We start from the raw sequence: 11,063 nt of genomic DNA on the forward strand, positions 1-11,063 counted from the left end.
TTTCTTCCTGATGAATAAAACCAAATTCAAGTTGCAGATGATCTTTGCTTTAGAAAATTTGTGCTACAGACAACTACTGTTAACGAGCAATATCCCCTTCTTTCCCAGTTGCCCATATACATGCAGATTAAAATGGAAAATGGTAATTTAAACCATCCATTACTGATCTCTTCCGTGGAAGATTAGGGACAATGAAAGCTAGATGTTCCATTTGTTTGCAGTGTAGCCAAGTGGAAGATGTCCCCAAAGCAGTGCCTGATAGTCTACTAGTGTGCAAACACGATGCCCTGTCGTTCTACTCCATATCTTCACCGTGTTTCTCAGACGTGTATGTTCATGTTGAAACCTGTTCTAATGTTAAAGTGCAAAAGGGGGCAGTAAAGTGCTATCCAAAAAATGTTTATTTTTTAAGGGTATTTTTTGTGGCAAAAGTTGCATTTCTCAATAGGCTTATAATCTCTCGTATTTAAAATAATGATCACATGATTATCTTCTGTTTGAAAGGCTTACAAATGTCGCCAAAGCGTATCGTTAAGCATTGTGGGAACAATGTTTGCTCTGTGTATTTCCATGTTCTGTCCTTTAACCCCGTCCTGAAACATGCTACATATTTGGAAGGAATCGAAGGCAGGAAGCTTTCCTCAGATATATTTAGGACATAGCTATACGAAGCACTTCTGAAAGAATTCCAACTTTGCTAATCATGTCTGGTTCTCATGTTGTGCATTACCAGCACTGCGTTTCTGGAAAAACAAAATGAAAAGAAAGCTGAGGCTAGGGGTTTCTGCTTGAAGTACTAAAGCGTGTAGTGGTGGCATGGGTCAAGAGTTGGGCTCTCATCCAGACCCGCATGCATCATTTGTCAAGAGGTAACTAGAAAGAGCAACTAATTACAATGCACCTAGTGAGTGTTTTCTCTTTCTGAAATTCCTTGGAATAAGCCGTTTATTCAGATTGGCTACCTCTCTCCACTGCAGCCACTTGCAGTTTTTAAACTCTACGTAGAAGGCATGTTTCTGCTGAAATGCAATAAAAAGGAGAGTGTGCCTGTGTGTGTTTCCATGCTTGTGCATGAGAGACAGTGAGCAAGCAATGATTTGAGGAGTTTGCTGTTTGGTGAAGCTGAGTAAGTCCAGCGCTGTTGTGAGGGTTCATATTTCTGTAAATGCTGATGAAATGTTAATATAATACACTTTAAAATAGAACATTGGTCATATCCATCCTTTTTTTTTTTTTTTTTTTCCCTTAGTTAGGAGGCTGTCCTAAAGCACATTAGCGGTTCTTTTGTGGTAACCAGAATTGATTTTGTAAATGGATCAGAATTCTCTAGTGCTCTAAGTACTTTTAGCAGAGCAGTAATTGCTTTCTGCACAATAATACAAAAAGTTAATTGCTATTAATAGTGCTTTATGTGGAGGTCATGTATGAAAACTGAATATAAAATCTATATTTTAAAAAAAATTTCCTTTGTCAACCTTGGTAAAAAATCGAATCGTACATCTTTTCAGCATTTCAAGCCTTACTCGTGTAGTAAGTGTTCTAAGCCAGGCTGCATGTTCTTGTGCAAAAAGCCCAGCTCTCGTTTCCCGTTGTAGAGAAAAAACCTAACAGATAGGTGTTTGCTCTCAGAGGGTTTTTTTAGGGCAGAGGAAAACGTGCTTCCCTTTTATGGGAGGAAAACCGCGCATCCACTTTCACACCCTGGATTTACCTTGGGGACGGAGAGGTAGAAAGAAGCACAAGTTGGTCTGAAGATTTTCGTTTTCTAAGTGAGTTTTTTGCCTTGCTCTGCGAACGAGAGCCAAGCAGCGAGGGAAAGGGCAGCTTTCCAGCCAAACGACACCATCTCTTGCAGGCGGAGATGGCGTCCAGTTGAAACAGATACGCTGTCTTACAGCAAAACCCTTCTGGCAGCTGTGCACCAGAGGGGGGACACTGCAGGCAGGACACTGCCTCTGCTCGGGGTGGGGTGGGCTGGGGAGAGGCACCTCCCGGCGCCCCCAAGTCCACGGTCACCTCGAGATGTCACGATCCCCTGGACAGGAATCGCAAAGTCCTCTGCCTCTGCCCGAGCCCAGGATTGGGGTAGTTCAGAAATAAGAGTTTGCGGCACCTCCTTTAGCTTATTTACTTTTTCCACGGAATGAGATCACATCCGTAACCTCGTACAGCACAGCTTTTAAGGAACCAGATTTTCTCTTAGAGGGAGTCTCTCCACTCAGATGTGTTTGGTGCCGGGTTGCAGGTGACCTTCCTTATACGTGAAGGGTGAAAGGGATACGGTGTCTTAGCTGCAGATTTTGTGCTCTCAAGTGCAAGGCACCTTTAGACTTGGGACCGTCCTAAGCTGAACGGAGCGAAGAAGTGAGCGTCTGTTATCTGTGCAACAGCAATAGTCACAGGAGTTATTTGGGGAAGGAAACTCATGACACATCTTTCTAGGAGACAAGTCAGGGCATTTTCTGCCCTGCGTTGAAGAGGGGTGGTGTCTGTGAGTGTCTCTCTATGCAGTGGAAGCTCTGTGCCTTTAAGACTGTGACATGGTGGTACAATTTGACCGTCAAATCCTGCAGGTCTGTGCAAAAAAACGTTTTCTTTGGGGAGAAGTGTATGCACTCTCAGCCCATCCTTATTTTACGCCTATTAGAAATCCTTTCTTGTATTTTAAATGCTTTCCTTCAGTATTTTGCAAAAGGTAACACGATGAATTGCTAAATGAAACAGCTGAAGTTTCATAAATGCTCCTCGTTCCCTGTGTACTTAACATTTTGAGAAAACATCATAATGCTGCAGAATCACTCTTGCATAGGTTATTAAGATTTCAGTGGTAAACGTATTGCATTCTTTTGCCCTGCTGAAGTCAAGGGAAGTTTTGCAACTGATTTCAATAAGAATATGTCCAGCAAAAGGCACCAAGAGTGGCGTCCATTTGCATGGCTTCTTGTGACACACAAAATGGTGGCCCCACTACCATTTTGTATCCAAGATGGTCATTAAAACCAAATAAACCCTTGACCATTCCCTTTTTCAGGGCAGTGCAAGTATTTCCCCCTGGGTAGTCTGAAAGAAGATGGGCTCCTTTGGAGGTGAGGAAGGGGGAGGACAAGGGGGTCCCAGAAACCCCAGGATGGAGATTTAGCTACAGTTCCAGGGGACTTTTTCAAAGCATTTATGGGCTCGCTCCAGGCTTAATTGCAGGACAGCCCGAGCCCCCAAAAGAGGTTCTTCCTTCCGATGGAAGTGAGAAATACAGGAGCTGCAGCTTTAGAAACTTGTGCTACGCTGTTTTGTAATCTGGCTTTGTATAATGTGGTACTTACCATTAAAGATCTTAAGGGATGAGCGTGAATATATTTGTTTATTTATTTGTTTGAATTCCATTTAGTTTCTAGCCTGCAAGTCCTATTAATGCAAGTAACCATTGCTTACATGAGTAGTTTCATTAACTGCATGGAAAAATGTTACATATAAATAAACGTCAGCAGATTAAACTTCTTAAATTTTATTTAAATTCACAAACATACCTATTTAGCATGTTCTGTAAAACTGTGTTATAGTATTAAAATAATGTAATAACGCTGCACTGGCAAAGAATAGTAGCTTCCAAAACTCACTTAAAAGAATTTTAATAATATGAAATGCTGTACTTTTGTTTTCAAAGTTTCATTTGCCAGTCTGTGTATAAAGCCAGTCTGTCGTCTTGCTGTGTCAAATTATGGTAATTTTTCTTGCAGAGATTTCATGTAAGAGTAGTGCATTTCTTTTTAACCAAATTCCATAGCCATTTTGAGACAGAGACTCCACATTAATCTTTTTTGATGAAGCTTGTTTTTCTGTCTGTTCCACAGCATTTACTGACCCTCTTCTCATTGAATTCACGTTCACTTAATCCATTTAAAATGGAGTGAGATCAGTCCTATAAAATCACTGCTTCTGCAAAAAAGCATTTCAGGTTTACAGCTGGGTGTATACTTTATATCCACATGGCATATCTCTGTATATGATGTTGAATGTGACAGAGACTAGTGTGAAAGCTCTGTACGGAGCAAAGGACTCTTACAGAGAGCTCTGGCCTATGTTTTCGAATTTTACTCAGTTCAAAGACTTTGGGAGTCAGTAAACTGGTTTTCATTTCATTCAGCAGGCTGTGATTTGCCCACTGCTACTTCATTGAAATCACTAGGACTTTTTCCTGGAACTTTTATTTGCTTTGCATCAATCTGGTTGGACTTTTGGCTTGCTTACATATTTCTCCTGTGGACAAAATGATATTCAAAATATGAATGTTGTTATTTTCCCAAGCCAGATGATTAATACACGTACTATTTAATAACCAGTCTTTTTAAACAGTAGGGGCTTGTAGGTCAAATGCTGTTCTGTATTCTGTTTCAGTTTGCACTTGTACAAGTAACGGACTAGCATACTGTGTTATTAGTATTCATGACTTTTCCTTAATAAAACTTTTCAATGAATAACTTTATAGTCAGGCTGGTAGTTAAACTTCATAAAGTTAAGTGGGTAGGATTCCCCAACAGAAGGTTTCAGGCTGCATTTTAAGAAGCATCCTTATTGTTTGCATTTTTCGGCTTATTTTTGTTACATTAATTTAAAGCTAACTGCCTACACCAATTAGTTCAGGTAAGGTATTAAAGCACAGAAATTTGGCACCGTTTCCCCAGTTAAATATAGAAGACTCTCAACAAGCACTAATACACTTTCTAAAATTGCATTTATTTTATAATTACTAGGGTATAGTTAAAGCTAAGTGTGCATATATATATTTGTAGTATGTACGTACATATATAGTTTTGCAAGTTGGGAAAAGCATGAGGACAAAATTCTTACATCAGTCAGTATTGATCAACTAAATCTCTTTAAGAATTTATTTACAGTTTCAGAAACGTATGTGTAGTTAGGAGTAATAGAATATTCTCAGTGAAAAAGAGCGCTGACGGACAAAGCTGTAATTTTTTTGAGAATTTACTATTATGAAATTAGGTAGTTTTGAATGGTTATCGTTGAGGAATACTCCATTATAATTTAAAATGGTTGAATGTGCCAAGTTTCTCTAAACAAGAAGTAGATTATTAAGAAATTAGTTGGAAACTGTGTATAATATAGATTTTATTTTTTATTTAACTTGTCTAGGACTTTGAGCAGTAAGGGTATATTAGTGCTAGGAACTGCTCAGCCTTAAAATAAGCGTGGTACAGAAAATTAGTGCAGTAGGGAACAGAGTCCTGTGTTCCTATTTTCTGTTCTTGTGTCATGTGAATTTTTGGTCTGATACGATACTTATTTTTAACAAGGTTTGGGAACTCTGCGTGTTGCTGTTATTTGATAAGCTGCATGACTAGTTGGACGTGTGGGAGGGATTCACATCCCTGGGCTTTGCACAGATGTCAAATGTCGCCCACAATACACCAATTTTGGGCTGACAGTAAAAATGCCCTCTGTATCCAAAAGTGCACAAATTTCATCGTACGGCTTTTACTGTACTTAGTATACTCTTCTGTGCTTTCTCACAGTAAGCACCACGAGGATTATTAATTGTAAGCAAGATTCTTCAAATGCACTAGTCTCATTATATCTGACTGATGGCAGAAATAAGTCGTGGAACTCGTTAAGCTTTTCTCCTAAATTTCTGCTGGGGTACAGGGGCCTATACTGATATGTAGGTTTCCCAGTAAAGAACATTTAGAGCTGAAAAGCAGAAATTAGGAAGTTAGCTTTTTATGGAAAGCAATGGTTCCAGCGCTGTCGCTATCCTGACTCCTCAAACAGCGTGTCAGTGTCCCAAGCAACCATTGCAGTAACGCAGCCTCCTCCGTATCAGCCACAGGATTCTGAAAACCTCTTGCTCCGTCTTTATTATATTTTTGTTTGGGGGGGGAGGAAGGGAGGTTTTTTAATTAGTTGAAGGCACATTCTGATCAGATTTTTTTAAAGCCTGTTCATTAACTTCATTTTTACAGATGCCACCGTGCAAATGTTTTGTAAGTGTTGGTGCTCCTCCAGAATGCTTAAGGCTACATCAGCACTTGCAGAAATAAAGATTCAGGAATAATCCTGAAGTTTTTGTTAACCTCTACCAAGGCAGAATGTACATCGTAATTTTTATTTTTTTTTTCCCCAGGTATAATGTTTTCAAAAATAGGATCATAAAACAGTAGTCTTAATCCTCCTGACATTTAATCAATAGCTTCAGAAAATGCTTAGTACACAGCAAATGATTTATTTAAAGTCCTTATGAAAATACAGTAGCAAAAATGTTACACAAATGCAGGGATAATAATCATGCCTACTACTAATCGGCCACTGTAAATCTTGTGGTTGAACTGAAATGCATGAGGTGAATTCCCTTCGTCCATACTTTCTTTATTGTTGAAAGAAAATAAGGAAAGCAAATTGGAAAAACATCTTTCTCGCAAAGGTCATGATCAAAACTGCAAACGGTGGAAAAAATTTCCATACAATCAAGTTCTCAGATTAATCCTTTCATTTCCAGCCTTTTTTCTTTCCTAATCCCATCAGCGTTAGATCCTACAAGTTCAGAAACTCAAGTGGAAGGAGATTTACTGAGTTTAGTTCTCAAACTGTACAGACTTCAGAGCCATAGTGAGAATATTCCCCTGCCATAAAGTCTAACGAGTGCGTCAAGTGCGTCGCTTTAAAGCTCTTGTAAAATGTGTTTTAGCTGTCTGTTGGGGGTGGTTGTGTCCTCTACCTTTTATGAGGCAATTCCTGGCTACTTAACCAAGGCACACAAGCGTGCTTTCTCTCTGGTCGCTGTTTCCGAGGATTGCCTGGCACGCCGTCTCTCAGCCCATCCTGTTTGCGCTCAGGGTTTGCATGGAGAACATATACCGCCGCTGCTTCATTACACACACGCATATATACGTACACACACAAAATCTAAAATTATAATCAGTGTTTCTTGTTTTTCAGGGCAGCTTTTAGGTCATATTATTGATAATGACAGACAGGTGCATGTTTCTAACCTTATGAATTTCATATTTATTATGCATGGGAATATAAATTGATGAATTCAAAAACAAAGATCTGAAATCTCATGTGTTTCATATTACACATTCCCGTTACATGAAGAAGGATCACTAGCAAGAAGAAATATTTGCAGCGGTGGGATCCCACAGTGTGACCAGCCTTTGTCCTGGCATGCAGATGGGGATACAAGTAATTTTTATCTTTGTGGTACAACACTGCTGCACAGGAGCAAAGTTAAATGGGGCTGTGGTCAGACAAGGTGGTAAAGTCAGTCGCAGGTGGCAGAGGTTAGCTCAGAAACTCTGTCCCTTTGCCTTTGCCTGGTCGGAGTCCATCCCAGAGGAGAGCCTGAGTCAGGATCTGTGCTGTTCCCTCGGGAACGTTTGCTGGCTGGGGTCTTCCTCCCACCATTTCCTCGTGGCCCTTGCAGAGCTGGCCTCTCCCTCCGTCCTCCCTCACCAGGCCGGTCACTCCGAAGAGAATGCACTTCCACCTTTCCATTTGTTTCGCCATTTCGGCTTTCGGGAGGTGGTAGTCACTGCATTCCTTTGGCATGTCCGAAAACTGGAGGAGGAGGCGCAGCTTCGCCCTGTCTCCAGTGCTTCTCAGTTTGAACAGCCATGGCCAAGCCTAGTTTCTGCAGTCTGGAAATTACACTGCATGACACAAAAGAGCGCAGTGATTTATACATCAACAGTCGCTTTTCTTGCCATAACATTTCATTGTTCTTTTTCCCTAAATCTGTAATTACATGTCTTTGTCCTGCTATGTGCTGCTTCACAACAAATAAAATTCTTGCACAGGCTTTGTGAGTGAAAATAATCCCGTTCAATTAGCACAGATCGTAAACTTGCATTGTGTGGGAGCAAGCGGTTATAAACGATGGATTCGAAATTTGGGGCGTTGCGTCATCCTTTTCTCTAAGCTAGTAAGTTCTGCCCCAATACTGCTGTGTGCTGGTGGGCTCCTTCAGCCAAGCCAGAGGCTGGAGGTCACCGACGCCTACAGCTTTGTTCTACTTGGGCCTTAATACTGTAATTTAGTTTCCAAGAAGGCTGCCTGTAAATAAGCTGGATTTACTATGTGTGCTATTTAAATGCTAGCACTTGGAGAACGGTGTTCATTAGGCGGCAATTGTTTCAGTCGTTTTTTCAGGCCGATTCTCCATTAAGGAAGATATTTGGAAAAGGCTGGCAGGCAGGAGAAAGAGGAAGGAAAGTCAGGCTTTTAGGTCTGTGCATTCGAGGACGTCATGTCATTGGCTGTCGTTCTAAACCACACACTTCTTGGCCTTAATTGGGACCAACCTATCTTATGGAGAAAAACAAGAAACAGACCTGCTGTGGCTTTTGTCCTTGTGAGAACAAGGCTCCTCATTTTGTGGACGAATCAATAGTATAAGTAATTATTTATATTTTTCTTTGGTGAAGAAATGGTGAAGTTTGCCTATTAGTTAATACAAGTAGGAAAGATACAATATCGAGTCTAACCCCAAGCGCTGGCTCACGGCCAGTTTGTGCACGAAGCCTTCACCTCTGCTAAGGCAGAAAGCACATCCGTGCTTCACTTGTAGCACAAGAAAGGAAAAAAGAGCTAAAGTAATGACAGTCATGGTGGAGTTTATGAGGAGAAGAAATCGTTGTAGTGTAGCGGTCACACCGTCTTGGAAAAGTGTTTTATCAGAAGCATGCGTGGTCCTTGGGTCAGGTAGATGTCTGTCCACCCCAGGTCTGTAAGCGTGATCCTGGTGAGTGACTGATGCTCCTTTGTGTTATACTGGTAACATCGATCAGAATCCTAGTGTGTTGTTAACTCTTTTAAGTTGTTTCCTTTCCCACGTAGCTGCTCAGAGGGGTTTGAAAGATTATTCTTGTCATTCTCCCATGTCCAAAATTAGCAAAATATGTGCAAGAATAGTAGAAATGTTACGAAAGCGGAAAAACCAGGATTGTAGCCCATCAGACGTTGTACTAGCTGTTGTAAGTGGCCAAACGTGGAAGAAACAACAGTGCCTGCCAGAGACATAAAACCTACTAGAGTTCCCAAAACTGGGATAAGGACTATAAAACGCAATCCATCTGTAATTTCCAAGTTCTAAGTAAACATTTTGTTGATACTAAATTGAGTCAGGCCCAAGCTATTAAGATCTGGTTTGCTCAGTCTGTCATTTTGGTTTTGGAAATTGTGTGTTTGTTCCTTTCTGTCCACTGCAATTGCTACTTTTCTGGATGAGATTTTACAAAGTGTCTCACATTTTCCCTTTTTTTTCTCTCCTTTTTTTTTTTTTCTCCCCTCCTTATTGTTTCTGTTTTAGATTCCTTCCTGGACAAGGGTTGGTACTATATCCACAGATAGGAGACAAACTGGATATTATATGCCCAAAGGTGGACTCTAAAACTGTTGGCCAGTATGAATATTATAAGGTCTACATGGTTGATAAGGACCAAGCAGATAGCTGTGCTATTAAAAAGGACAATACACCTCTCCTCAACTGTGCCAAGCCAGATCAAGATGTTAAGTTTACCATCAAGTTTCAAGAGTTCAGTCCTAATCTCTGGGGCCTGGAATTTCAGAAGAACAAAGATTATTACGTCATATGTAAGTTCAAAATATCAATTTTTCATTCTTTTAAATATGATTGTTCATTCTTTTGTATGTTGTCTTGTACATTACAAGCAAACGAAGAAAAATGTGAATGGGTTTGTATTTTTTCCCTGAAAATATTCTCTTGCTAGCACATTTTAAACATTATTCCTGACCGCTCTGGTGCCTCTATCTCTTTTTTCCTTGGTTTGTGTAAACCAGATTAGATTGTACTTCTGTGCCTGTAAAGGGCTTCTCCTTTTGTGCACAATATCGTGTCCTGTGTTCACATTAAAGGTTGTGTGCAGCTAAACCGTGATGTGTTTCCTGCTCACAGCTCTGGTGATGTGCCACGCTATTGGCCTTGCCCGTGGGTGCCCTTATGCCACGAGTAAGAGTAAGGTGGCCCAGCCATTCTGAGCTGAGGCATCCTATGTGAAATGGCTGGCCATTGCTCCAAGTAGTGCAGGGATTATTGCAGTGACCTTTTGGCCATTTTGGTGCCAACTTTGACAGTGTAATTTCCCCACAAGGGTTACTGGTGGGGCTCTAGTTGAGCATGCATAGCTGCAATACACACCTACTCTGTCCATACGTTAGCTAGGAGGGTTCTTGGGCAAACCCTAGACTAGCATGATCTTGAGTTTCCTCCTTTTTTGTGGTCCTGGACTTGTAAAAAGAATGTGCATGACACAGGCCTGTGTCCAACAATATAAACTTTGTGTGAGTTTTAGTCTGATAAGGGACTTATGGCTGAAAGCAAGTCTGGAGGTAACCGCTGTGTTTAGTGATTCAAATTACTTATGATGTGTAAAGTTAATGATGTGAATCAGGAGTTAACATAAGCTGAGACCTCGGCAGTACAACAGCAATTTTCATTAGCTTAGGTTTTGTCATTGTAGTACTACGGCCTGTGGATCTCATTTAGCCCCATGGGGACTTTTGATGTCTTGAGCAAGGGTCACCAGTTAGTAGGAGATGGACAAATTCTGTGGTTTGGCTTTCCTGCAGTCACAATGAAGTTAGATACTGGTGTTTCTTACTTCTGCCACCTCCTTGAAAACTGAAGGGCTGATAACTATTTCATATAACGTCTGGCACTGAATGTTTCGTCATTTCTTAGTTAAAAATATTTGTAATTTTACAAGTGCTCTGAGCAAGTACTTTTAAAATGGAAATGCATTTAATATGAATTAATGCTCACTTCCCAGTTATATCCATAATGGTACACACTGTGTACAAACCAGGTTGTATGTCACAGAAACTAAGAAAGAATTCACTGTATTAAATATTAAATGTAGAAATTAGTAAATAGCAGTTGTGGGGATATAAACCACCATTTTTTTGTTTTTAAGGTTTGACAAAATGATCACTTAATTTAGGTGCTTTCTCTGTTTAGTCAGGGGGTATATAAAAACCTGATCCCACTTAGACAGCATTAACTTTGACTAACTTCCTGCTGAAATCCAGTGAGA

The 11,063-nt window shown here is 40.4% G+C and overlaps 1 protein-coding gene across 1 annotated transcript in view; it reads left to right on the plus strand.

Annotated features, from left to right (window-relative positions):
- Positions 1-11,063, plus strand: part of EFNB2 (ephrin B2) — a 45,203-nt gene that overhangs the window by 13,159 nt on the left and 20,981 nt on the right. Inside the window, exon 2 of the mRNA XM_074561799.1 lies at positions 9,320-9,603. Coding sequence (XP_074417900.1) covers positions 9,320-9,603 — 284 coding nt within the window. The remainder of the gene's footprint in view (positions 1-9,319; positions 9,604-11,063) is intronic.

The sequence above is a fragment of the Larus michahellis genome, chromosome 1 (genome assembly GCF_964199755.1).
Source record: "Larus michahellis chromosome 1, bLarMic1.1, whole genome shotgun sequence".
NCBI classification, from domain to species: domain Eukaryota; kingdom Metazoa; phylum Chordata; class Aves; order Charadriiformes; family Laridae; genus Larus; species Larus michahellis.